Below are 27822 nucleotides of genomic sequence, written 5' to 3' on the forward strand. Positions count from 1 at the left end.
GAACTTGCCAAACTGGACAATTTTATTGGTTTTCTCATGGATCTCCCAGCCATTAGGGAATCACACCCCATCCGAGCGCGGCTGCAGCCGCTCCCGCAGCACCACGGTCGCGCGTTGCCCCTCGGCTGTGCCCAGACAGTCATCTCTGACTGCGTGTGTACCAACTGCAGGGAAGTAATTCGTTTTCTTGCAACATTAGAGGTGAATTAAACGCTGGATACTTGCTACCAGTCACTGGAGTAATTCTGCTCCTGAGTCCTTTCATGGGAGGGAAGGGAGGGAAGGAAGGGAAGGAAGGGAAGGAAGGGAAGGAAATAAGCCCTTTCGAGACCACAGAAAATTGCAAAAGGATGTTTCTTCCAACCCGACATGACAAAATTGAATTCCAAGCTATTTAATGCATGCACGAAACGCCAAAGAGGAACCCAGCCCGAGCACTCCATCCAGCACGACAGGGAAAGGGGTTCGGAACACAAGCATCGCTCCGGCACTAGCTCAGTGCTTCCAGCTCCGGCATTCCAGGCGATTCCACCGAAAGGTAACTACCGGGTAAGGGTTCTCACGGACAGGGCTATCGCCAGCATTTCCATGGACACACAGCTATGGGAACACTGCAGTTATGATCACACGAACGATGGAGACCTCGGGAAGCCGCTGTCCCGGGGGCTGGAGCCCGCTCAGTCCGCGGGGCGCCGGGGCCCCAGCGCGGCCCCGTCCCCTCCCCTCGGGGTCCCGCTCCCGCCGCGGGCGCCGCGGCCCGGCCCGGCCAGAGGCATTTCAGGAGTGAAGAACCAGCCCCACGGGCAGGGGCACGGGGAGCCTCCGGGTTTGTCCTTAAAAACGGGGTTTCACAGGTTACACCGTCACGAGGGTGATGCCATGCAGCCTGCCCACGGCCCAGCCCGCCTCAGACCGGCGTGGTTCGTCTGTTGGCCGGGTTGTTGTGCAAAGACTCCTTGAACTCTTTGGGGATGGAGTTATGGACCTGTAAAAAACCGTGGTCCCGCTCCGAGTTGAGCAGCGTCCCCATGGTAACCTTGGAGGGATCCCTGGAGAGGGTGAACATGGAGATGTCGGTGGAGGGGATGGTGCTGAACCCTTTGCTGATGGGCGACATGTCCCGGGAGCGGGGCTCGGTGGAGCGGGAGCTGGACCGCCGGCGGAAGCGGTACCTGTAGGGGGGCAGGCGGGTGAAGGCCGACCTCTTGAGCAGCTCCGAGTGGGACCTGGCGCGGATCTGGCGGTGCTTCTCGATGTACATGTGCACGGCGATCACCCCCACCATCTCGGCGATGATGAAGGACAGCGCCCCGAAGTAGAAGGACCAGCCGTAGGAGTAGCTCTTCTTGGAGTCGCTCTGCCCCGGGTCCCCCGCGTTGGCCGAGATGTACACTATGATCCCGATGATGTTGCTGAGACCTGCAGCGGGGACAAGCGGGGCAGGCGCTCACCTGAGGGGCAGGAGTGGATGGGGGGGACGTGTCCCCGTGGGGCATCACCCCCTCTGCCGGCACACTTGGACCAAACCCCCTTGAGACCTCTGCCGGTCTCCCAGGACACCTTTATGCTCCTTACACATCCCCTTACTCCTGTACATTCCCAGACAACAGAAGGGAAGGAGGAATAGCCACTGTTTTCTCTAGAAAAGGGACATCTCGGGAGCTGGCTGTGCTCTGCTTTGCAGAGCAGGGAATGCAGGAGCCTGGCCGGTGTCATGCAGCAGCAGAGCCAGCCTGAGGGGTACATGGGGATCCCCCCAGCATGAAGTCAGGTCACACTGGCCCCGGGAGCACGGGGAAGCTGGAATGGCTCTGTCTCTTTCCGTTTCTGGTGGAGTCCTGAGGCTTTGTCTGGGGCGGGGGCAGCCTGTGCCCCACCGGCAGCCAGCAGGGCTGTGCTGCAGCCTGGGGAGAGGCTGGTGCATTCCCAGATTTACTTAATGAATCAATTATGTTCTCTCTGCTGTTTTCTCATCTGCATCAGCAGCTCCTGCCAGCCAAGGAGGAAGAGTCATTTGTCTTTTTGTGGGGAGAAGAAAAACACAAAATAGAGTGGTTCCTTGAGACAAAGACACAGTCACGCGATAATCAGGGGAAGCGGTGGGGAACAGCACAGAGAAATGAGTAATCCAGCAGGAGCAGCCTCTCCAGAGAGTGGTTTCCATGTGGCAGCCCCTCTGCCTGGTGGTGCTGCTGGCACAGTGCCCACTGACTGCCCAGGATGGAGGGCAGTGCCCCAGTCCCTGTCCCGGGGTCTGGTGACCCCAGGGGATGGCTGCCCTTGGGGAGCCCCTCTGGGCTGTGCCCCCACGTGGGCTCTGCTCAAGGCGGGGCAGGGGGGCACCTGAAGCCCTGTCTGGCACAGAGGCCATGGCCAGAGACCCCTCAGAGCCTTTCTCTTCTGTGGGGATTTTCCCCCAGGGCTGGAGTAGCTCTCAAACCCCAGAATCTCACTGTGCTGAGAGCCTGGGAGGACCCACACCCCGCCCATGTGTCCCCCCCGTGTCCTCCCCGTGTCCCCCAGGCTGGAGGGGCCCCTGGGCAGCTCCTACCTGCAGAGACGAAGAAGATGCCAGCGCTGAGGATGACGTTGTGTTTGCTCTTGTAGAACTCGCTGGCGGCCACGCACAGGCCCCCGAAGAACAGCAGCCCCACGCTGAGGATGGGGAAGATGCTGGATGCCCTCACTGCACCTGTGGGACAGGGACAGGGGCAGCATCAGCCCCCAGCACCCCCTGCACCTGCCCCAGGGAAGGGTCTGTGCAAGGGCACCCCTTGTGCTGCCAGCATGGATGGGGAGACACAGCCCTGGTCCCCAGCAGGCAGCCTCTGCTTGTCATGGACCTCTGCAATGCTTTGGCTTGGAAAGGATCCTCACACCATCCAGTCCCACCTCCTGCCATTGCAGGGACATCTTCCACCAGCCCTGCTTGATCCAGGACCCATCCAGCCTGGCCTTGGACCCTGCCAGGGATGCAGGGGCAGCCGCAGCTGCTCTGGGCACCTGTGCCAGGGCCTGCCCACCTTCCCAGGGGAGGATTCCTTCTGCATAGCTCACCTGGACTTCCCCTCTTTCAGCAGAGAGCATGGCAGTCCCAAGGCTGGGTGAGGGTGGCCCTGCAGCCAAGGGACACCGTCCCCTCAGAGTGAGCAGCTACCAGGCACTGTGACACAAGTGACACCCTGACATGTGTGCCACACGCGTATGCCAGACTGCTGAGGGCTCACCCCAAGCTCTGCATTTCCAAACAACAACAGAGGCAGCAGGGCTGTGCAGCAGCCCTGGGCACTCCCTGAGCTGCTGGGGCTGGAAGGAGTCCTGGGAGAAGGGCCCTGTGCCCATGGCCTGGTGCTCAGCCCCCTGGCTGACCCAGCTGCTGCTCATCCAGTTGTTGCTCTGGACTCCCGAATTTCCACATCTTTGCTTACCCAGTGGAGAGGAGAGTGAGTTTAATGAAATGGCTTTGCAGTTTTAGTAGATTAGTGCTGAAGTTCTCCCACCCCCTCTCACATTTAAAGTAAAAAGTCTATTTTAAAGCCCCCAGGAGTGGAATTTTAATGGAGCTTCTCTGTATTTCTCTGCTTTAATAATGGCCCTGTTGGAGGGATGAGAGCCCAAGCCAAGGCACAGTGTATTTTTGGTGCAGCAGGTAGTGATCTGCTGCATTCATTACTCTCTACTGTCATTTTGGAAGCTGATCCATGTAGGAAAGTGGATTGGGCTGGGCTTTAAGGTCCCTTCCAACCTGGGCCATTCTGGGGTGCTGTGGGAAGGTCTGTGCTTCTGCCCTGGAGCTTGGCTGGCCCCTGGGACAGGAGGAGCCACTTTTCCCAGGAAATGTGCCAGTTCAGTTCCCTCTGTGTCCCTGTGCTTGGCTGCCAGTGCAGAGCCCCTGGACCTGCTCCTCGTGCTGTCCCAGCAAGCCCAGCCTGGCTGGAGGCCCGGGGAGCAGGGACACCAGCAGGGACAGGGAGAGGGGTCCCTGTGGTGCTGCACCTTGGACTGCAGGCTCCCAGCCCCCGTGGGGACACCAGGACACTCAGGCTGTGTCACTGCAGGGACCGGCCGTGGGGACAGCGAGTGCCAGCCCAGCGTGCCATGGGCACTGCCAGGCTCGGGGAGCCTGGGGGCTGTGACCCCTCAGCCACTGCTGGGTGACACCAGGGCACAGGGAGGGGTGCCCTGCGGTGCCCAGGGGATGCGTGCACAGGGGGCACTCACGGAGCAGGTACTCGGCCGTGTCTTGCTCGTAGTCTGCATCCTCTGGGAAGTGGTCGATTTTCTTGCACACTCCTCGGAAGGTTCCTGGGGGGACACAGGGCAGGAAATGCTCAGATCCTGCTGGCCAGGATGGGCAGCAGCCCAGGGGCCTTCACGTTCTAAATGGACCCTGAGGCCCAGTGTGGGACTGCCCTGGAGCAGCAAGGGGCAGCGAGGGGTGGCAGGAACTGCAGCATCTCCTCAGAGGATGGGCAGCCCCCCAGCATCCTGGCTCTGGACACATGCTCAGGTCATGCTGGCTCTGTCCCCTCTGCCGTGGCACCAGGGACCAGGGCTCCAGGCAGCACGAGCCAACCCTCAGGGGTCCTGCACGCTCCCAGGCTGTGCTCAGGGGAGCCGAGCAGCACGACAGGCATCGGTCAGAGGCTGGAGATGAAGCTCTGGAGGAGGCAGGCTGTGATCAGAGGGAGACACAGCAAAGGAGGGAGAATCGTCTGCTCCCGTTGCTTTGGGAACTGTGGGAGAAGGGGACGCACTGGGCACGGTGAGGACACCAGCTCCACAGCACAGCCCCCAGCCGCCTCCTCCTCCTCCTCCTGGCAGCTCTGGGTTCCTTGCCCCAGTACCCAGGGCCAGCGGGCTCTGCCCCGCGCTCCCCAGAGCTGCCCCACGGCTCCCTCTGCTCTGCAGCCCCAGGCAGCGCCAGAGCGGGGCTGCAGCGAGGGGTGCGTGCATGGAGCAGGCACGGGCAGAGCAGCGCGCCCGGCGGCCCGGGGCAGCCCCGGCCCCACAGCAGCCGCTCACACTCTGACATTTATTTTGTCTCCTTTACTCCCTCTGTTCACCAACCGATGCTCGTCGTCATGGCAATGCTGAGCCACCTGACACGCAACTCCAGCCTCCAAGCACGCAGCACAACAAGGCTGCAATCCCAAAAAGCCCCCTCTGGCCTCCAAGGTGCTCCCCAGGGAGGGAATCCTGCCCCTGGGAGCTGCGGCTGCCCAGCCTCACCCAACTGCAGCTCAAACTCTCCGTGTGATGGTCCCGCCTCAATCCAGGGAATCCCCTCCAGCTGGGAAACCTCCCCGGGCTTTTTGTCTCTACCAGCAATAGGATCGTGGGGTGCCTGCAGGCTGTCCCTGTCCCTGTCCCTGTGCGGCGGCCCAGGCTCCGCAGCGAGCCTGCCTTGGGCTGGCTGACACGGGCTCTCATTTGGCAGCGATGAACTCGCACGGCACGGTCAGCGGCCGTGGTTTGTGCGGGCACCCTTCCCTTCCCTTCCCTTCCCTTCCCTTCCCTTCCCTTCCCTTCCCTTCCCTTCCCTTCCCTTCCCTTCCCTTCCCTTCCCTTCCCTTCCCTTTCCCTTTCCCTTTCCCTGCGCTCCTCCAGCCCCGGGCAGGGTCTGTGCCCTCTCCTGGGCAGGGTCTGTGCTCTCCCCCAGCCCCGGGCAGGGTCTCTGCCCTCTCCCGGCCCCGGGCAGGGTCTGTGCCCCCCGGGCAGGGTCTGTGCCCTCTCCCCCAGCCCCTGGCAGGGTCTGTGCCCCCTGGGCAGGGTCTGTGCCCTCTCCCCCAGCCCCGGGCAGGGTCTGTGCCCTCTCCCGGCCCCTGGCAGTGTTTGTGCCCCCTGGCAGGGTCTGTGCCCTCTCCCGGGCAGGGTCTGTGCCCTCTCCCCCAGCCCCGGGCAGGGTCTGTGCCCCCCGGGCAGGGTCTGTGCTCTCTCCCAGCCCCGGGCAGGGTCTGTGCTCTCTCCCAGCCCCGGGCAGGGTCTGTGCTCTCTCCCGGCCCCGGGCAGGGTCTGTGCCCCCTGGGCAGGGTCTGTGCTCTCTCCCGGCCCCTGGCAGGGTCTGTGCCCTCTCCCCCAGCCCCAGGCAGGGTCTGTGCCTCCTGGCAGGGTCTGTGCTCTCTCCCCCAGCCCCTGGCAGGGTCTGTGCCCTCTCCCGGCCCCTGGCAGCGTTTGTGCCCCCCCCTGCTCCGCGGTACCGCCGAGCTCCCGCCCCGCCCTTATCGGCACATGCAGAGGCAATTAATTGATTTGATCTCAGGTTGTTTTTCCTCTCAGAGCTCCTTTCCCCAGGGAGGGCTGGGGGGACGGGGAGGGGCTGTGGGGGAAATACGGTTGCAGTGGTGGAAATACAGCCAAGAATATCGATCCCAGCCCGACGAGCAGGGAGACTAAAGAGCTCCAGTTATGGTGTTAAAATCTCATTACTTTTCATCTGGTGGAACCATTTTTCCAGGGACCATTCTGGGTGCTACTGGTGTGTGCGAAGGAAGACTCAGGCTGAGGAGGATGAGCTGAGACCACTCTCAAATGAGAACAAAATTCCTCGCTCCCCTCGTAGTGGCTCAGTCAGGAGTCAAGGTCACATTCCAGCCCTCAGCTCTCTGCTCCTCCTGATAAATCCAAGTGAGTTATCTCCCAAGTTGTGGTTTCCAGTAATGGCCTTCTAAAGGCACCGTGTTACACTGAATCCATCTGAGGGAAGTGGCAGGCCATTATGGTCTAAGTTCTCTGAAAATTAATATTTTGGAGAACCAGAGGTCAGAGCTGAGCTGGGGAGTGCTGGGGTAGGAAGGAGCCTGCCGCACAATCCCAGAGATACTCAGGCTCTGCACTCCCTGAGTAACAAGAGCAAGATACCTAAATATCTCCGAGGAATTAAAACTTCAGGGCTCATCTTTTTTTACCTCCCACCCACCTCCCAGATGCTTGGAGAGATGGAGAGAAATTCATCCATATTCCTTCCCTTCCCCAGCTCCAGGCTCTGCAAGGCATCCTGGGGCTCTTTGCCCAAGGTCCCTGGTGTGACATTGCAGAGCTCTGGGGTTTTGGGTCCGTGCTAGCCACGGCCAGCAGCAGTGGCCACTGCGTGGGGCTCAATGGGTGGCACTGAGCAGCTCCTGTGGCCCTGGGGACGGCTCTGGGGGGGCTCAGCCATCCCCCAGGACATTGCTTGCCTCCTGCATCACCAAATTTCCAACGCAGCCTGAGCTCAAAGACACGCAGCAGCTTAGAAGAGCAGCAGAGGAGGTTGGTGGGGTGGCTACAGCCCCTGATCCGCAGCACCGAGCAAATGCCCTGGAACTGCTGCTGGAGCTGAGGCCAAGGGCTCTTCTCCACCAGGCCAGGGAAGCCCTGGGGAGCCAGGGGCCCTGTCCCTGCCATCCCACCAGCTCTGTGACTCCTCAGACCGTTCCTGCCCTGCTGGCCCCAAGCCCAGGAGAGCGGCTGAATGAAGGCAGAGCCCAAGAGCCCCCAGCCCTGCGGGTGCTGAGATGGGTGCTGGGCCCCTCAACACCTGGCAGTGGGAGGAATCCTCCTCCTCCTCCTCCTCCTCGGCAGGGCTGAGCTGTCCCGCAGCACATCCCATCGGCCAGCAGCCCCACAGCAGCTCCCCCGGCGGCTCCGTCTGCCTTTCACACCCTCTCCCCCTCTCTGCGGTGGTGGCTTGTGCCTGAGCAGAGGCACCTACACACACACGCCTGTTCTGAAGGACAGTTTTTCCTGGCTTTATACATTAAAAAAACCCCCACCAGTGGAAAAAACCCAAGTCAGCTGAAAGGAGAGCAGGAGCAGGAGGCAGCAGAGGTGGCTGGGCTGTGGCTGTGGCTGTGGCGGCCGAGCAGAGCCCAGTGTGAGCACACACCTGGGGACAGAGGGGACAGAGCCCGAGCAGCCCAGGGCTGGCAGGCTGTGGAAAGCAGGAGGTGCCCGGGATGGGCATCCCCACGGGGGACACGGCGGGCACAGCCTGGCACTCGCAGCTCGGGTGGGCCGGGAGCTCCTGCCAGCGATCGGCGCGTGGCACAGGGACTTCACTCCCTCAGCGGCGCTAAACGCGAAAAAAAGGGGGAAAAAATCTACATTTTGACAGTGACTCATCATCTCCCATTCTGGAATCTGTGGGGTTGGTGCAACCTACACAAGGCAGTTCAGAAAAGCAAAACAATTCTGAATAATAGAGGAGGAAAAAAAAGTTTGCAGCTGATGGGTAATTTCCAGCCCTTTGCTCTGAGGGTTTTCTCGTTTTTCCTCATTAGAAAAGTAATCAGGTAACACTGGAGCTGCTTCCAGGGGCTCCCCCCACGCTCTCCTGAGCTTCCTTCCTCCCTGCATCCCCCCAGCCTTCCTCCCTCTGTCCTTCCACGTTGCTGGAGCTCATGGCAGGAAAACACCAGGCTCCTGGGGAGATGCTGGGATGGGGTAGGAAGGTGCAGGGGCCGCTCTGGGTGCCCCTTCTCTGCTGTCCCCCTGTGGCACGTGGCAATGGGCAGCAGCTGCCAACGCCGGGAGCACTCAGACCATGCTGGGGAGGAGAGCACTCATCAGCATGTCTAAGGAAATGATTTCATGTTTTATCTTTAACAGTGGATAAACATTGATTTTTATTTTAAAAGGTAATTGACATTCCTATGAGAGCGCAATGAGTGCTGGAGCAGCCGGAATTGGCGTAAATAAGCCGTGTGCTAGAAATTAATGAGCTTCACTGATTGAGTTTATCTGTTTAAATTAATACAATTCTGGCAATTATATATATAAAAAAAAGATCTTTGGTTTGTTTGCCTGCTTGGAGACATGGGGCGGTAGGAGATGGGGCAGGGCAGGAGGCCTGGCCCAGCTGAGCCCAGAGCCTGGGGCACCAGGACCTCCCCTGACCCTCCAGGATCCTGCTCTCCCTGTTTAATGAACATTTTAGATTCACTTGGCTTAACTGATGAGCCTCTGGGAAGGGTTTGCCTTGCAGCCTCCTCTCTGGCTGAAGGTAACAGGGGTGGCCAGCTCAGCTCTGGGAGATTCCTGGGTCCCCTGTCCTTGTCCAGGAGGGTGTGGGGAAGGGGGTCTGTCCTGCAGGGTGGGAGCTCTGTGCCCGTTTGGCAAAGGGGGCTTGGGCTCATCCCCCTCCTCCCCTTTCCACCACTCCAAGAGCTGCCAGAGCTGGAAGAAGCTCCCAGCCCAATCCTGGCATGAGTGCCAGGTCTTTAGGGTCTCTTCCAACCCAAACCATTCCATGATCCCATTATCCAGCTGGATAATTAACAGCCAGATCCAGACACTCTCATTTGTAGGAGTGAGTTTGACCCACGAGTTTCATGTCCAGAACACTAGGACCAAGACCTGCCCAGATGGGACCAGGGGGAAAACCAAGAGTCCAGAGTGTAAAAGCTGGGATCCTCTGGTGAAACAAGCTGCCAGAATCCAGACAAGGAGAATCTGTGGCTGTGGGTGCTCGGGTGTCTGCTCCCACCCCGGGCACAGGCCGGATCATCCCCAGGCTGCTTAAGCACCTATTTATACCAGGGAGGAGAGAAGCTGCATTAAGATGGGGAGCTGGAGGTTTCACTTCACCGGTATTAAAATGTCCTCTGAATTTCTAAAAACCTATAAATGACAATTTCATAGCTGTGAAGCGTGGCATCCAGCACAGGGGAGTGCTATTTTCGACTCCGTGTTGACAGCTGAAGGGGAATGGATCACAGAATTAAAAACTAGTTGCTGCTCAAGTCCAAGCAATCATGGCTTGATTATGCTCCTTATGGGCACACAGAGGCAAGTCCAAGGCACCAGCACAGACTCCTGGTGCTTTGAGAGGTCAACTCACAGAGCAGAAAACAATTATAAGCCAAATCACTTAGGAGAATGGATTTAAGCATAAAAGCACAACTGTGTACAGAGAATGATTTAAGAGCGTTTTGCCCAAAACTCATCACCATGACGGGAGCTTGCATTGGTTTAGAAACTGCCTGGCTAATAAGCAAACAGCTATAAAAATAAAAACAGGCCCAACAAAGAGAAGAAAGGAGATATTCATAACTCTGAATATAAATCAGCAACTTGGAATTGTAGAGCGCCGATAAAGGCTGGAAGAAGCAGCGGAAAAGCACCAGAACGTCCTTCCCCAGTGCCTTGGATGAGCAGCAGCACAGAAAGGAGCAGTGCCACCGCCCGCCACCAAACAACGCAGCAGCAGCCTTAGTCACAGGCCCCAGCAATGTTAAATAACTGATCATGGCACTTCTCACACAGCACACCCGCAGCCCAGGGTGGGAGGATGCAATGCCAGCCCTGGGGAACGCTGCTCTGGGACAGGAAGGGCTGAGAGGCTGCTCTGCCCACCCTGCAGCCCCGCTGCTGCTGCTCCAGGGCTGGGGCTGGCACAAGCAGGGACTGGGAACAGGGGACAGCCCCTGGCACAGGGTGACACGGCCACTGGTCACACTGGCTTTGGTGCAGGCAGCAGCAGGGGCAGTGACAGTGACACAGAGCCTGGCAGGTGATTGTGACAATGCCAGCAGGGACATCCTGGTGTGCATCGGCCTGGAAATACAGATTTATTAATGGAATCATCACAGGATTTATTCATGGAATCATCACAGGATTCCTGAGTGGCCTGGGCTAGAAGGGACCCTAAAGCCCATCCAGTGCCACCCCTGCCATGGCAGGGACACCTTCCACTGTCCCAGGTGCTCCAAGCCCTGTCCAGCCTGGCCTTGGACACTGCCAGGGATCCAGGGGCAGCCCCAGCTGCTCTGGGCACCCTGTGCCAGGGCCTGCCCACCCTGAATATTCCCTATTTCAAGGTAAAACAGCTGCCTAAATTTGTGATCACCACCACGATCCGTGTTTGAAGGAGGCTGTTACGAACCCCATCCCATAGAGAGAGGGCTCTGAGCAGAGCTCAGGAGGTGCCAGAGGAGCCCGGTGGGCACTGAGCCCCTCCATGCCCTCAGCACAGCACTGCAGGCCCAGGGCTGCAAAAAGCAAATCATTCTGCAAAGGAGCCCCACAGTGCAGAATATCCAGGCTAAAAATATGTAAATGGCCATGAAAAGCACTGTCAGAGCTGCAGCGAGACGAGGCAGTCGCCAAAAGGCAATTTTGAATTTCTGAGCTCGCTGCACGAGGCATTAAAAAGGTCACTATTTCTGAAATAAGGATCTTTACAAATAAACACATTTGCCGAGGCCTCGGTGAGTCATGCCAGAGCGGAGCACAGAGCATTTCCACCCTAATGCTCCTGACAGGCCGGGAGCAGGGAGATCTTTTCATGTTTACAGTTCATCAATAGTTATTACAGCTGCACAGTCAATCTTTAAAGCACATTTAGCCTGGGAGGAGGCTCGGCAGGTTGTTTTCCCTGAAAAAGTGATATTAAATTTATCACGTTCTTCCTCTTTTACAGCATAGATTTGAAGGCAAGTATTTGAAGTTCAAATACACGACTGCCACTCCAGCACCTGCCTTTTTTAAACTATATCTATACTTCAGTCACATCTTCCCGGTATAAATATTTGAAGTTTTCAGCGGATGCGTTAAAAGGGCCTCGGTCCATCACGGCCCATTCATTCCGGGCCCTGCGGTGGGCCCTGGGCCATGCGGGAGGGAGGGGCTGGCAGCCCCAGCTCCGCGCTCTCCTCCCGCTCCCGGCTCCCCCGGCCGCGGCTGCGGGTCCGGCCCGGCCCCGCCGGCTCCGAGCGCCGCCAGCCCGGCCGGATTTAGCTCCTGCCTGCCGGAGGCAGCGCCGCCTCCTCACCATCTGCGGGAGGGAAGCAGCCCCGGGGAGCGGCTCCAACGGCCCAGATGGGGAAAGCCATATTCAGGAGTAGCACCATAGTTTCACTCCTGGCTTTTTTTGGAGAACAAGGAGGAACTCTCCTGCAGACGGAGCATCAGGAGAGAACTTTGCTGGTGAACCAGTGAGCGATGCCAACCTCGTCTTCCCCATCCCAGAAATAAAAGCTGCCCCTCTGAGCTGCCCAGAGACCCAGAGCCACTCCCAGGGCATTCCACGCTCCCCCTGCCCTGCTTGGGAACACCTTGGCACTACTGCACTGGCAGAGGCTTCCTGCCTGGCTAGGGAGGGCACCTCTCGTCCCTCACTTTGGGATCTCACAGCGCCAAAATCCCCCAGCACACAGCAGCCAGCTGCTCCAGGCCCCTGGAACACTGCATGACACACTCCGGGCCCCTGCAGCACTGCCCTGCCTCAGGGACTCCCCTGTCTGAGGCTGTGATGTCCCTGCCCACGCTGCACCTCTGGCCCAGGGAGCAGGACCCCACTCCTGGCCACAGAGCTGCTCCCCTGGGGTCAGAGCTGGGCAAGCTGCTCCTGGCCCTGAGCCACCCACACCCTCACCTTGGCCGTTAAACAGCCTCACCTTCCCCAGCCTCCCAAACCTCAAAGCACAAAATCCCTTGCTAGAAAACATCTGAGCTTTTAAACAACCCCGAGTCCGCCTGGCCCTGCCATTGCAAACGCCAAACAAGCCCAGCTCGCCGAGGCTCTGCCCTTCAGGAGCCAGCGAGAGCTCTGAGGGGAGGAGGGGAAAGACGCGAAAGCCCCGAGACGGGTGGCAGCAGAGAGCTTCAGCACTCCCCCACGCTCTCCATCCTCCTCCTCCTCTGCACTGAATCACCGAGAGCCCATCCCGCCGCTGCTGCAGCCAGGTGCTGCTCTGCCATCAAGGACACAGGGAGTTCCACCGGGCTCCTGCCACTTACCTGGGGCTGCCCCTGCGGCTTTACTGCCCTGTTGTCGGCTCTGGATCGTGCCCAGGGTCCGTGGCGTTGCCCTCAGCCCACATCCCTGCAGGGAGGGCTGTGCCTGCAGCAGCCTTTGATGGCTCCGGCCCAGGTGCAGCCCAGCAGCTCCTGGTTACCACTGAGGGCACCCACCTGCTCTCGGGGTGATGCTCCAGCTGCTGGGGCCACGAGCTGGAAGGACAATGGGTGGGTGGATGGAGAGGGACTGTGGACAAGGGCAGACAATGACAGGACAAGGGGGAATGACAGGGGGGAGGCTTAGATCGGATATATGGAAGGAATCCTCCCCTGGGAGGGTGGGCAGGCCCTGGCACAGGTGCCCAGAGCAGCTGTGGCTGCCCCTGGATCCCTGGCAGTGCCCAGGGCCAGGCTGGACGGGGCTTGGAGCAGCCTGGGACAGGGGCAAGTGTCTTGAAGGTCCCTTCTAACCAAACCATTCCACAGTGCCACGATTCCACTCTCCCCAATTTCCAGACGGGTAGGGCAGCACTGCAGAGATGCAGATCACGAGCATCTGCTCGCTTTGGGTGCTCAGCTGGAGCCGGGGATTTCACAGCCCTGGCACAGGCTCTGCGCGGGAGGTGACGCTGCTGTCACAGCCCGGCCCGCCCGCCTGCGGGGCTGAGCCCCCCCGAGCCGCTCCTGCCTGCCTGGGGCGTTCTGCTTCTCTGCTTTGCTCTGCGGGACGCTTCCCCTCATCCCCAAGGGGCGATCTGCTCAAAGGGACGTCGCAGAGATTTCTAAAGAGTGTCTGAGCTCGTGTGCCCAGAACAGCCCCTGCCTGGGGCCCAGAGCTGTCCCTGAGCCCCTCAGTGAGCGGCACGGACGGTGTCACACAGGGCAGCGGTGCGGGATGGGCGGCAGGTCCCGGAGAGCCCACGGCACACACAGGGCAGCGGTGCGAGATGGGCGGCAGCTCCCGCAGGGCCCATGGCACACACAGGGCACGGGTGCGGGATGGGCGGCAGCTCCTGCACAGCCCATGGCACACACAGGGCAGCGGTGCGGGATGGGCGGCAGCTCCCGCAGGGCCCATGGCACACACAGGGCAGCGGTGCGAGATGGGCGGCAGCTCCTGCACAGCCCATGGGACACACGGAACGGGTGCGGGATGGCCGGCAGCTCCTGCACAGCCCATGGCACACACGGAACGGGTGCGGGATGGCCGGCAGCTCCTGCACAGCCCATGGCACACACAGAGCACGGGTGCGGGATGGGCGGCAGCTCCCGGAGAGCCCATGGCACACACGGAACGGGTGCGGGATGGGCGGCAGCTCCTGCACAGCCCATGGCACACAGGGCAGCGGTGCGGGATGGGCGGCAGCTCCTGCACAGCCCATGGCACACAGGGCAGCGGTGCGGGATGGGCGGCAGCTCCCACACAGCCCATGGGACACACGGAACGGGTGCGGGACAGCCGGCAGCTCCCGCACAGCCGAGGGACGGCAGCTCCCGCACCCTGCAGGGGACACAGGGGCCATCCCGTCCCCGCAGTCCCCAGGCCGGGTCCCCAGGGCCCGGCCGAGCGCGGTGCCGGCAGCCGGGGCTCGGGGGAGGAGGAGGAGGAGGAGGCGCGGCTGTCTCGCACCTCGGCCGCGCTGAGCGGGGCTGGCAGCAGCCGCACGGCCCCGGCTGCGGGCAGACACCGCAGCTCCGCCGGCGGCACCGGCCCTGCGGGCACGGGCTGGGCTCCCGGAGCTGCTGCAGGCTCACGGGGGGCGGCAGCAGCGGGAATTAGCTGGGGCGGCAATAGGCAGGGTATCTTCAATGCCATCAGACGCAGCTGTTCCCGCCTCCCCCAGCCCCGCTGCCCCTCTCCCGCAGCCGGGGGACACAAGCGGCAGCCCCGGCTGAGCTCTCACACCCCGCCCAGCTCTGCTGCTTCCCATGCACGGCGCGATCGCCCTGATCCTCCAGCCTCTCACGCTGGAGAGGAGGCCAGAGAGTGATGCACAAGAGAACACGTTCATCCTTGGCTGGAGCGCTGCGGGGCGACGGGAGATTCTCCCAGCACGGAGCCAAGGAGCCTCGGGGCTCAGAGGGAGGCTCGCAGCCCCCGGAGCAGAGCGGCGGGCAGGGCGAGCAGCCCGTGCCCATCTGCAGCGGTGCCAGCCCGGCCCGGCCCGGTGGCACAGCTGCTGCACCGCGATGGGGCTGAGCCAGGCTGCTCAGGCAAATGGAGGCCTTGGCACGGGTGCCGAGCATCCCGGCAGGAGTGACTGTCCCAGCTGGCCGGACACACAGCCGGGCTGGCAGCGGTCACAGCGTGCCTCGGCGGTGACAGCGACCTTTGCAGCCAGGCAGCGGCCCGGGGAAGGCGCGGCCCCGGCAGAGCTCGGTGATGGCGCCGTGCGAGGCGCTCGGGGATGCTGAGGTGTCGCACACACACAGCTGCAGGGAGCCGTGTTTAACACCCGGCTGAGCATCACCCGCCTGGCCTGCAGGGTTCCTGTTCCATCAGGAGGGAGCCCGGCCTCACCAGGGGGATGGAGGTGCCGTCTCTGGCACCAGGGAAGTTCAGGACACCAGCTGCTTGATGACAGTGCCAACAGCACAAACCAAGGCTGATTTTCGTTAGTTACATCAGGCACACCTCAAAAGGACCATTGCTTGTTGGTAGCCTTTTTGGGGTGCTCTCCCCTCCCCTTGTGACTCCAGGCACAAATTGAGATTAAAGGGAACAATTACCAAAACACCAGTGAAATTAGAGATGTGACCATTCGAGAGGCATGAACACAAATGTCGCCCTGGAACACCACCTTTGTCACTGCTCACTCCAGTCCCACAGGATGTATGACCAGTGCCAACATCCCCATGAGCGCCCAGTGTCCCCAGAAAGGCTGGGAGGTCACACGTCCCCCCTTGTCCCTGTCCCCACCCCGGGGCTCCTGTCCACCTCAATTCTCCTCCTTCAGCACACCCCAAACACAGAAAACAGCAAACACAGAGCCCTGGGGATGGTGACAGGATGGCACCAGGGACTGACCTGCTCCCAAACCCGCCCACTGCCCTTCCTGCCAGCCTGGCATTGCCACAGGACCGTGTGATTAAAGAGCACCATTCCCAGGGACCCGGCACAGGAGCAGCTCAGCCTCCCTCTGCTGCCCAGCAGCACGAGATTTGTCTTTACATCGTGGTGTCAGGAGATGAGAAACAGGCAACATCTGAGAAAATCATCACACCCTGCTCAGCAGGCACGATCCCTCCTCCTGCCAAAGCCTGGCGTGCTCAGCACTCACCAGGGAGCGAGGGATTCCTGCCATGTTTGGGGGCTGAGTGAAGCCCAGGGGTCCTGGCACATCCAAAAGGGACCGAGAGCCTGCTGCAAGAGGAGCCTCCACTTCTCCTCTGGGCAAGTGATCACAGCATCTCGGAACCCCCGAATTGTTTGGAAGGGACCAAAAGACACAGGACAGCTCCAAGCCCGCAGCATCCCCTGGCCTGGACTGCTCATCCCGAAGCCACTTCCATACCTGTTGCAGGAGAGGGCTGGGAAATGGCAGCAGTGCGCAATGAGAACGCTCTGCCGCAGCCCCGGGGTTCCCAGGCTGTGCTACAGCTCCCGGGGCGGGATGCAGCCCCTGGCCCTCCCCGCACAGCCGCTCCCGCCGCGGGGCTGTCAGCACACCCGAGGGACGGCCACCCGCTGTCACCCCGGCGCTGTCGTTCCTTATCACCGCCGCGTCTTCTTCATCAGAGCCCTTATCTGGAGCTGCTGCGCTCCCCCAGCGAGCCGCGGCTCCTCACAGCCCCCGCGGGACTGAGCAGAGCAAGCAGCTCCCGGCTCCTCGCCCCGAGGAAAGCTTCCCAAAACCTCGGGAGCGGAGCACAGCACCAAAGCAAAGCCAGCCGGGAGCCCTCCGGAGAGACCCCCACCTCTCCACACCGAGCACTGACCCGAAACGCATCCAGCAGCTTCGGGGGAGATCCTTCCCAGGGGCACCCCAAAGGCTGAAGCGGCTCGGAGGCGCTGGAGCCCAGCGGGAAAGCTGGCACCCTCCTGGGAAGGGAAGGGAGCGGGCAGGACCCTCCCTGCGGGCACGCAGGACACGGGTGGTGCCTTTCCCTTGAGCTGCCCCCGCCCCTCGCCGCCGGCGCTGCTGTCAATGGCAGCGGATGCCTGGCAGCTGCGTCCTCACCTGGCAGCAGGTGGGGCAGGGGGAGCCCCTGCCCCAAGTGGGGCCCTCGGGCAGCAACTCCCCGCACCTATGGATTAGTGCATTTATTTAAATTGAAGGCCGTTCTGGATTTTCCCGAAAAAGGAGGTTACTGTAGTTATGAAGTGCACACTGGGTTCATTAAAAATCCATGGTGAAACCCATGTGAACAGGAAGCAGGAGAGGCAAGGAGCACTGAACAAGATTAATGCTCAGCTGCCTTACCTCAGTCCATCCCAGAGAGCAGAGAGCATGGCAGCTCTGCACACCTGTCCATGTCACAGAGCAGAGCATGGCAGCTCTGCACACCTGTCCATGTCACAGAGAGAGCATGGCAGCTCTGCACACTGGGCCTGTCCATGTCACAGAGAGAGCATGGCAGCTCTGCACACCTGGCCTGTCCATGTCACAGAGAGAGCATGGCAGCTCTGCACACCTGTCCATGTCAGAGAGAGAGCATGGCAGCTCTGCACACTGGGCCTGTCCATGTCACAGAGCAGAGCATGGCAGCCCTGCACACCTGTCCATGTCACAGAGAGAGCATGGCAGCTCTGCACACCTGTCCATGTCACAGAGAGAGCATGGCAGCTCTGCACACCCAGCCTGGCCATGTCACAGAGCAGAGCATGGCAGCTCTGCACACCTGTCCATGTCACAGAGAGAGCATGGCAGCTCTGCACACCCAGCCTGGCCATGTCACAGAGCAGAGCATGGCAGCTCTGCACACCTGTCCATGTCACAGAGAGAGCATGGCAGCTCTGCACACCTGTCCATGTCACAGAGCAGAGCATGGCAGCTCTGCACACCTGTCCATGTCAGAGAGCAGAGCATGGCAGCTCTGCACACCTGGCCTGTCCATGTCACAGAGAGAGCATGGCAGCTCTGCACACCCGTCCATGTCACAGAGAGAGCATGGCAGCTCTGCACATCTGGCCTGTCCATGTCACAGAGAGAGCATGGCAGCTCTGCACACCTGTCCATGTCACAGAGCAGAGCATGGCAGCTCTGCACACCTGGCCTGTCCATGTCACAGAGAGAGCATGGCAGCTCTGCACTCCTGGCCTGTCCATGTCACAGAGCAGAGCATGGCAGCTCTGCACACCTGTCCATGTCACAGAGCAGAGCATGGCAGCTCTGCACACTGGGCCTGTCCATGTCACAGAGAGAGCATGGCAGCCCTGCACACCTGTCCATGTCACAGAGAGAGCATGGCAGCTCTGCACACTGGGCCTGTCCATGTCACAGAGAGAGCATGGCAGCTCTGCACACCCAGACTATCCATGTCACAGAGCAGAGCATGGCAGCTCTGCACTCCTGTCCATGTCACAGAGAGAGCATGGCAGCTCTGCACACCTGTCCATGTCAGAGAGCAGAGCATGGCAGCTCTGCACACCTGGCCTGTCCATGTCACAGAGCAGAGCATGGCAGCTCTGCACTCCTGGCCTGTCCATGTCACAGAGAGAGCATGGCAGCTCTGCACTCCTGGCCTGGCCATGTCACAGAGAGAGCATGGCAGCTCTGCACTCCTGTCCATGTCACAGAGCAGAGCATGGCAGCTCTGCACTCCTGTCCATGTCACAGAGCAGAGCATGGCAGCTCTGCACACCCAGCCTGGCCATCCCAGAGAGCAGCTCTGCACACCGGGCCTGTCCCCTGAGCAGTGCCCGGGGCTGTGCCAGGGGCCCAGGATGCCATCACCCTGCAGGCCGGCGGGGGGACTTCCCCAGAGCCGCGGGAGTCGAGCACTGCTGAATGCACCTGGCTTCACTGGCCAAAAGGCAAAACTCATGCTGAGAGAAGGGATTCACCAAAGGCCACGCAGCTCTTGGCAGCAGGGCCGGGCATCGCTCCCTGGCTGCTCCAGCAAACGTCGTGGCTGGCACCTCCTGGCCAGTGCCCACCTCGCTGGGAGCCTGGGGATCCAGCACCCATCCCTGGGGCACCCATGGCACGGCACAGCACGGCACGGCACGGCACGGCACCGCTGCCCGCAGCCCCCAGCGCCGGGCTCGCAGCTCCTCGGCAGCCAGCCCTAATTATTTACAGCCGGCGTGGAGCCAGTGACCTTGCATGGGAAAAAAACCTCTTGAGCCTCATTCAAATTCAGCCTTCCACCTCTATTACACGGGAACAGCTCCGGAGATGACAGGCTCTGCACCACGCCTATGCAGCAGTAAAATGCCTGTTTCTGAGCTGTTCACAGCGTTTTACTCATCACGTGCTGCTCGCAGGCAGTGAGGGAGCCGGCTCTTTAACCCGCCCCACAAGTCAGGATTTCTGCCCAGAAAACACCGCAGCCTCCCAGGAGGGTGAATTTTGCACCCTCTGCTCGAAGCAGGGCTGGTGGCAGCGGGCTGAGGCACGGCTCCTCCCCGGACACTCTCCAAGCAGCCCTGGAGCCGCGGTGCCAGCTGGCAGAGACCCTCTGTGCCCAGAGAAGGATTCTTATGACTCGTGGCATCTGGCCGTGCGCCACAAGAACATGGGGCTGGAGCAGCCTGAGGGTCCGGCCAGCCTCATTTCCATCTCCATTAGAGGACAGTAATTCACTTTTATCCCATACATCCTCCACCAGGGCGAGGCTCAGGGATTCCCTAAGCCCAGGGCTGTGCCTGGGTGCTCTTTGTGACCCCTCGCAGAGCCCCGTGCCCAGGGCACGTGCTTGGTGCTGTGTGACAGCAGTGCCAGGGCTGGGCTGTCCCTGCTCCAGCCGGTCCTGATGAAAATTCTGCAGCCTGGAAATCCCACCAGGTGGTCTCAGGTAACTGTCCCTCTCCACCTCCATCCCTCACCTCTCCTTAGGTGCCTCCATCCATACATCCTGTATTTCCATCACACAGGAAAACTCAACACGTCCAGCCCCCAGGAAAAAAACGAGCAAAATGAGCAAACAGCCCTTCCCAGCACCCCCAAACCTGCCTGGCTGCACAGAGCAGCCCTGGCCCCTCCATCCCCTCCAGCCCTCTTTGACAGTCCCCACCTGTGCTCCCCTGCCCCACAGATGCCATCCCTGGGCAGAACCGTGGCTGGGGACACTGTGGGGAGCAATGCCAGGGGTGCTGGGCAGCGTGGTCAGTGTGGTCAGCGTGGTCAGCATGGTCAGCGTGGTCAGCATGGTCAGCGTGGTCAACGTGGTCAGCGTGGTCAGCGTGGTCAGTGTGGTCAGCATGGTCAGTGCGGTCAGTGTGGTCAGTGTGATCAGCGTGGTCAGCGTGGTCACTGTGGTCAGCATGGTCCGCATGGTCAGCGTGGTCAGCGTGGTCACTGTGGTCAGCATGGTCCGCATGGTCAGCGTGGTCAGCGTGGTCAGTGTGGTCAGTGTGGTCAGCGTGGTCAGCATGGTCAGTGTGGTCAGGGTGATCAGCGTGGTCAGCATGGTCAGCATGGTCAGTGTGGTCAGCATGGTCAGTGTGGTCAGTGTGGTCAGTGTGATCAGTGTGATCAGTGTGGTCAGCATGGTCAGTGTGATCAGTGTGGTCAGCATGGTCAGCATGGTCCGCGTGGTCAGTGTGGTCAGTGTGGTCAGTGTGGTCAGTGTGGTCAGCATGGTCAGCATGGTCAGTGTGATCAGTGTGGTCAGCATGGTCAGCATGGTCAGCCTGGTCAGCGTGGTCAGCGTGGTCAGCGTGGTCAGCGTGGTCAGCATGGTCAGTGTGGTCAGCGTGGTCAGCCTGGTCAGCGTGGTCAGTGTGATCAGCGTGGTCAGTGTGGTCAGCGTGGTCAGTGTGGTCAGTGTGATCAGTGTGATCAGTGTGGTCAGTGTGGTCAGTGTGGTCAGTGTGGTCAGTGTGGTCAGTGTGATCAGTGTGGTCAGCATGGTCAGCATGGTCACTGTGGTCAGCATGGTCAGTATGGTCAGTGTGGTCAGCGTGGTCAGCGTGGTCAGCATGGTCAGTGTGGTCAGTGTGGTCAGCATGGTCACTGTGGTCAGCATGGTCAGTATGGTCAGTGTGGTCAGCGTGGTCAGCGTGGTCAGCATGGTCAGCCTGGTCAGTGTGGCCTCATCACCACCAGCAGCACTGGCACCGAGCTGCACCGGGCACGCTGAGAAGTGACACGTTGGGGTGGAGATGAGAATCTATCCCAGACACTGACCAGACAGAGGAACAGGATGAGCAGCTCCTTAAATACCTGCCCATAATGAGTAGTGAGAAAAAGTGCTCCATCATGGGTGATTGCAATCTCAGGGACATTTGCTTGGCGCTTTTAAAAATTAAAGATAATAACTTTCTAACAGAAACAATCTTGCTGTCACCTTGGGGAAATTCTCTGCTTGGCCTCACTCAGAGGGCTGAGAGGAGCTGGAGGCGGGGAAGAGCTGGTGCCCAGCCAGGGCAGGGCTTCCAGCCCAGTTTAATGCCTTCACTGTGACCCAGCTCAGCTCAGCGGGGCCAAAACCAGCCAGGACAGAACCAACAGGGAAAATGGAAACTCAGGAGCAAGGGCAGGAGCTTTCCTGCACCTCACACCCCTGCTGGAAAGGGGGAATTGAATTAAAAAATTAAAAACTGGGGACTTTGATATGGGAAGTAGCAGGCCACACACAAGTGGCTGATGGGAGGAGCTGATGGGATCAGTTAAAACAAATCTGCAGCTGAAAGGTCAAGGCAAAACAAGGAGGAGTTCTGTCATTGTGTTGGAAGGAGCTTTCCTGACGTGTAAACCACGACTGGATCATGACAGTGTAACTGTCAGTCATGGAGCAGAAGTGACACATGCTTATTTATTCATCAGATACTTCTGTTCTCTACTTGGAGACAAACAGGGTTCTGGCAGGAGCTGGGGGATGCTGAGCAGCGACTGCAAAGTGTAAACATGGAATGGGGAGGACCAGAGAACTCCCTCCCAGGAGCATTCAGAGAAGGCTTCTGAAGATCTAAAATGGATTTTAATAAACCTTGGCATTCTGTTGAATTTCTAGAAGAAGGGAGAAGCTGGTTTGATGCCAGGAGGAATGCGATGGGCAGTGGCAGGAGCTGTGTCCCCAGCACTGCCCATGGCTTTGCAGAGGAGGAGGCAAATGTCAAACAGCCTCATGGAAAACAGATTTATCAAACTTCATACGTTTTTCCTGATATAGTTATAAATTCAGTTGATAGAGGAAGTCAGTAATATAATACATTTAAGAGTTCCACAGGGTATTTGATTTAGCTCTCCTGAAAAAGTTAAAGACCTGCATTATGCAGAATCAACAGTGCTTTATTACCTGGGCTGGGAGCTCCCAGGGACAGTCCCTCCATCCAAGGGATGCTCCTGCACAGGATTGCCTGTTACAAGGACAGAGCTGAGCTATGGAAACATCTTCATTGAGAGCATTGAATAAAACATGAAATAATTGGGAGTAAACCAGGGAAATGGCAGAGAAGAGAGTGATGGGAATACTGACGGATGAGGGAGGTGGGCCAGGCAGGTTTGGGCAGCTCAGTGCCTTGGGCTCATTCAGCCATGGCCATGTCTATACAGCCAGCTCCAGGGACTGGGAGTGAGGAACCAGGAGAGCCAGTTCCAGTCTGGGGCTGGAGATGCTGCCCAGTCCCACCGGATGGGCTGGGGTCCCACCCCTCTGGGGACTCCCCGTGAGGGGCTCGGTGACCTCAGCGTGCAGGCAGAACATGGACAGACAGCCCAGGTGGCCACGGGAGACCCAGGCACCAGAGATGATTTCTTGTGTTCAGGGGGAGTTGGAGGAGCCCCTGAGCTCCCCAGTGGAACCCCTGGCCCAGGGACACGGCTGTGATGACCCTGGGGTGCAGCCTGCAGGAGCATCATCCACCCTGCACTGAGCTGCAGGTCAGGGGCAGGAGGGACTGGGCAGGGCCCTGAGGGCTGTGGGGTCAGCTGGTGGTGCCTGCAGTGTTGTGTGTAAATCCAGACAGGATCGTCCCAAAAGACCAGCCCTGAAAGCTGCCCAGGCTCCGCAGGGAGGAACTGCTGGCTGCCAAAGGCTGTGCTGGAGCTGCTCTGGGGGACACTGAGGGGCCAGGGTGGGCCCAAGGGGGACAGCCCAGCTGAAGGACAGCTCTGGGACATGAGATGTCTGTGTCCCCTGCAGAACACCCCACAAACCACCCCAGAGCAATGCAGGATGCTGAGCATCTCTGTGAGGGAGGCAGGCAGAGCAACGCTTGGCCTCCCCCAGAAATGACAGAGCACTTTATTCTGATGAGGAAAATGAAGGAGGAAAGGAAAAGTACCACATCGCCTTAAAATATGGTATTTTGAGCAGCCTTGGCCAAATCCTCCTGCTCCTTCTGCCTGTTTCAGATCCGCATGATGCCATGGAGCCAGTCCCAACCTACACCACGCAGCAGGGAGGACACGGAGCCTCCCTGCATTTAATGATGCTGCATTTAATGATGCTGAATTTAATTAAGTTTGATGAAAACCAAAGTTCTGTTACTTTCTTGAAAACACCACTAGCCCGAGCAGCTATTTCTCAACTTCAGCTCTCTGCCCAAAGCGCCGTGTGCTCCCTCCCTCTGAACCGACACAGCGGGCACACAGGACAGCAAGTGACACTGGGACAGCCACGGGGGACACGCACCGACCGGCCCGGTCACACCTGAGCGGGACACACCAGGGGACACCTGCCGAGCGTTCACCCGTCGGAAAAGCAAAAACCAGGATCCAAAGGCTGCCATTCCGAGCAGACTGTCACGGCCCAGCGGGCTGGGAACACCTGCCTGGCTCCAGCGATTGAGTCAAGCGCTAATTTGTGTTTCCCAGTGTGGGTGGCTCTCCATGGGTCTGCGGCGGCTCCATTCAGGATTTATCCGCTCTCGCCGAAGGGCTTGTGACGCTCACGTGGTGGGGGCTCCCACGCAGGCGCTGCGCCGGGGCCGCCGGGGATGCTCGGAGCCCCGGGGATGCTCGGAGCCGCCGCTCCCGTCGGGCCGAGCCGCGGCGGCTCCTGCGCGGTTCCTGCCCCGGCCGGCGGCGGCAAGTTCGGGGCTGAGGCGGCTCCCGAGGGGCAGGGAGCTCTGCTCGCTGCTAAAAGCATTTGTGCACCGCGGGAGAAGCGGCCCCTGCGACAGAGCCGCGCCGGGCACGGGGATGGAGCCGCTGTCCCTGCTCCGAGCCCGACACAGCGAGCGCACAGAAGGCAGCGGGCAGCGAGGCCCTGCAGCGGGAATGGCACGGCACGGAACGGCTCCGGGGCTCTGCCCCCGGCGCTCCCCCGGCTGCGGGGCCGCTCAGCCCCCGCCCCAGCACGCTCCTTTCCCCGCAGCGGCTCCTGAGCCCTGCGCAGCTCGCTCGGGGAAGTTTTCCCGTGCCAGCCCCGTGCTGGTTAACGGCCTGCGAGGCGCCTTCCCCTGCAGGATTCAGGGAGGTGACAGGCAGCCCCAGCACGTCCCCCAGCACCATCCCAGCCCCAGCAGGTCCCCCAGCACCATCCCAGCCCCAGCACGTCCCCCAGCACCATCCCAGCCCCAGCACGTCCCCCAGCACAGGCCGGGACCCCCCTGTCCCTGGCACCGCAGCCCCGCTGCCGCCCGTGCCCCGCACGGCTCCGCTCCCGCTCCTCTCCCGCTCCCGCAGCTCTCAGAGCACCAGCGCGGGGCAGGATGTGGAACAGGGAGTGCTGAGCCCACGGCGAGCCCCTGCCCTGCTGCTCCCAGCCCCGTGCCCAGGCTCAGGGTGCAGGGCTGGGATCCAGCTCTGAGCTCTGCCGTGGCACTGCCAAGCCCTTTCCCGAGTGAGCTGTGCCCAGGGCAGTGGGGCCTCTCTGGCTGCTTCCAAAGCAGTGATTGATCACAGTGAGGGAAACATAAAACATTGGCTGGAAAAAAAAATACATGTAGCAAACCAAAGAATTTTGGATATTACTCATGCCTCCAGTGATCCCATCTTTCACATCCCTGGCTCCTGCCTCCTTGGCTCCCTCAGCCCAAGAGGGGAGACAGATTATCTCAAATTATTTATTATGGAATTAGAGCATGATCCAAACCCTCCTTGAATCAATAAGAAAGCTCTGACTGACTTCACCGGGTTTAGGGCCGAGCACCAGGAACAGACAGGGTATTTCTGCATCCGTGACTCACCGAGAACTTTCCAACGTGGAGGAGCAGCTCAGCGCCTGCCCCCGGCGCTGGAGGGGTCGCTCCGGGCCCGGGGCGCTCTGACACCCTCAGGGCAGCGGGGCAGGTTCTCCTGAGCACACAGGACACTCGCTGCTGCACTCACTGGCAAAGTTAGGGCCCAGGGTGATGCCACCGGCCATTTACCACGTACCATCGCTGCGCAGGTACCAGCACCTGGCTCTGTTAGAGCTCATCTTTAACCGCAGCCTGTGGGTGCTCAGAGACACCTCGAGCAGCAGCTCTGGGGCAAAACGGCCCCAAACTGTGGCCTGTGCTGCAGGAGGGCGGTAGCTGCTGGGGCCTGGCCAGGCAGGCGCTGCTGCGGGAGGGGAGCAGCGGGGCGAAGCGGCGAGGCCGGGCGGGCAGAGCTCGGCCGTGGGGCAGCCGTGCTGGGGCAGCCCCGCCGTGGGACTGCCCCGCCGCGGGGACGAGCGGCGCTGGGGCAGCAGCAGCAGCAGCAGCAGCAGCAGCAGCAGCAGCCCAGCCTGCCCGGCGGTGCTGCTGACAGGGAAAGGGCTGGCGCTGGAGCCGGGGCTCGGTGATGGAAGCGCCGGGCGCGGTGCGGTCCCCCCGTGACAGGGACGGCCGAGCCTCGGAGAGGGGCAGCAGCCGCGGGCCTCTCGCTCCCGCATTCCTGATCAGGAGAGGGACCTGTGGCCCCTCAGCCCGGAGCTCGCCGGGAGGACACAGCGCGTCCGCCGCCGCCGGTGCCCGGCACGGGGGGAGCCGCAGACCCGCGTCCCCGGCCCCCGCGCCCCGCCAGGAGCGGCCCCCTGAGCTTCCACCTCGGTGCCAGTGCCCGGGGAGGGGTGCGGAAGGCGGCAGCGGGGAGCGGCGGGGAGCGGCGGGGCCGCCGGGCCGGGGGACGCTCGGAGGGCCGGGGGATGCGCCGCTCGCCGGGGGCCCGGATCTGGGGAGGGGGGTCCCGCGGTGCAACCCTTCCCCCGAAGTTTTGGGGCCGCGGGGGTCGGTACCTTCCAGGCAGCACGTCCTCCAGAGCCCCGAGTGGGTCATCACCTCCTCGTTCTTGCGGCTCGTGTCGTTGTCGCTCATGGACTTAGTCCTGCACACGCCGCGCGAGTAGAGCCAGTAGTCGGTGCCCACGGCGATGGTCATCAGGCTGAAGGCTGCGAAGGCTCCCACCGTGGTGACGAGCATCTGGACGCCTCTGTCACACATCCTCATGCTGCTTCATCCTCCGGCGGCGGCTCGCAGGGGAAGGGCCGGCGCCGCCGCCCGCCGCCCGCCGCCTCATGCCCCCGCGGGCGGCGGAGAGCCGGGCCCCCGCGGCGGCGCGGAGCGGGGCGGCCCGGCCCCGGGGAGCCCGGCACGCATGGCCCGAGCGCAGCCCGCGGAGCGCAGCGCAGCAGCCCAGCCCGGCGGAGCGGCTCCGCCGTGCGCTCCGCTCCCGCCGCCTCTCCCGGCGCCTCCCCCGCGCCGCCCGGCCAAGGCAGCGGCGGGGGGCGGCGGGGGCGGGACCCGCGGGGGGCTGCGCCGCCGGGACACCGCCCCCCGCCCGCTCCCACCCGCACCGGGGGACGGGGACCGGACGGGAAACCCACCCCGGGTGCCGGGACTGGGCGGGGACCGTGACCGTGACTGCCCCGGGAACCCCACCCCGGGGTGCTGGGGCCGGGACTGCCCCGGGGGAAGGCGAGAGGGACCCCACGAGAAAACCCGGACTGGGCCGGGGGGATCCCACCACTGGGTGCCGGGACTGAGCGGGGACCGGGGGACCGAGACCGCCCCGGGGACCACCGGGGTTCTGGGACCGGCCCGGGACTGTCCCGGGACACGGAGCGGGTGGAAATCCCCTCGAAGTGGCAGTGCCGCCCCAGGGACAGTAACCCGCCCGCTCCAGCCCCCGGCACGGCGCCGCTCGGTTCCCTGAGTCCCCCCGGCTCAGTCTGCTCGGTGCCTGAGCTGCTGCGCCGGTACCGGGCACCGGTGGCACCGGGACAAGCGGCTGGGGGCACACACGCGCACGGCGGCCCCCGGGGAGGGCACAGCACCTGGGCACGCTGCACGGAGCTGCCCCTGCCCCGGCAGCCCCGCGTTCATCCCCTGCGCAGGAGCTCGTTCTGCCTGAACATCCCTCGTACCCACAAGCCACTCCCGCACCATTCCCAGCACTTAGCCCCCCTGCCCTCGCCCTCTCCGCTGTCTCCTCAGCTCCCTGAGACATCCCTCAGCCGCTTGGATGAGCCCATGACTCATGCGACCTTTCCAACAAGCCCTAGAACACACTTACCTCTGGAACTCAGGCTCCTGTAAGGGCCACGGTGAGACGGGGAAGCGGCTGCTTTACACGGTGCCGTGAGCTTCCCCAGCCCTCATCTGCATGCACTCACATGGAAATACTAGTTATTTACTCCAAAAAGGCAAACAGAGAATTATGAAGGTACTGAGAAATGAAGAGCGCGGAAATGAAGCAGCTCCTCACCCTGCAATCAGGGCTGGTGCCGCTCCCCAGGCAGGGCGCGCTGGTTGCTGCCCCGCCGCCTCCCGCCCCAGCTCCCCGCGGGCTCCTGGCTGCGGATCACCCTGCTTCATTCCCTGCTTCCCCACGGGCCCCGTGCCTGCTTCCCAGCTCAGGCTGGAGGCGGTGCAGCTCTGCCCAGGCTCTGGGCACACGGCTCCAGCTCCTGCTTCCATCTGGAGAGGCAGAGCTGGGAGCTGGGAGGGGACCCAGCCCTCTGAGGAGCGTGGGGACACAGGGCCTGGGGTCGGCAGCGCCCACCACCCACCCTGCATCACAGGGGGTCTTGGGGCATCTTTGAGGAGGGGTTGTCCCTTCTCAGTTTTGGGGAGTGGCACTGGAA

General features: G+C 61.3%; 1 protein-coding gene across 3 annotated transcripts; it reads right to left on the reverse strand.

Moving 5' to 3' along the window:
* On the reverse strand, positions 1–27642 carry CACNG3 (calcium voltage-gated channel auxiliary subunit gamma 3). 3 transcript variants are annotated; one of them, XM_077186667.1, is made up of 6 exons: positions 27444–27642; positions 27252–27337; positions 25975–26168; positions 4222–4305; positions 2552–2692; positions 1–1419 (listed from the first exon to the last, which is right to left on the reverse strand). In XM_077186667.1, exons 3-6 carry the CDS (start codon positions 26156–26158, stop codon positions 908–910), a joined length of 921 nt encoding a protein of 306 aa, XP_077042782.1. In that variant the 5' UTR covers positions 26159–26168; positions 27252–27337; positions 27444–27642; the 3' UTR covers positions 1–907. The 3 variants fall into 3 exon arrangements, with proteins under 3 accessions (XP_077042782.1, XP_054499745.1, XP_054499744.1); XM_054643770.2 differs by lacking the exons at positions 27252–27337; positions 27444–27642 and having other exon boundaries at positions 1–1049; positions 1173–1419; positions 25975–26501; XM_054643769.2 differs by lacking the exons at positions 27252–27337; positions 27444–27642 and having other exon boundaries at positions 25975–26487.
* Between the last annotated feature and the right edge of the window lie 180 nt (positions 27643–27822).

This window comes from Agelaius phoeniceus, chromosome 16 (genome assembly GCF_051311805.1).
Source record: "Agelaius phoeniceus isolate bAgePho1 chromosome 16, bAgePho1.hap1, whole genome shotgun sequence".
Taxonomy (NCBI): Eukaryota; Metazoa; Chordata; class Aves; order Passeriformes; family Icteridae; genus Agelaius; species Agelaius phoeniceus.

Excerpts from the sequence above, each read along its gene's own strand:
- CACNG3 (XM_054643769.2), bottom strand. The coding sequence starts at position 26,185 with ATGAGGATGTGTGACAGAGGCGTCCAGATGCTCGTCACCACGGTGGGA. Across the intron at positions 2,693-4,221 it reads CACGGCCGAGTACCTGCTCC|GTGCAGTGAGGGCATCCAGC; the intron begins GTGAGTGCCCCC and ends CCTGTCCCACAG. Across the intron at positions 1,420-2,551 it reads CATCTTCTTCGTCTCTGCAG|GTCTCAGCAACATCATCGGG; the intron begins GTAGGAGCTGCC and ends TCCCCGCTGCAG.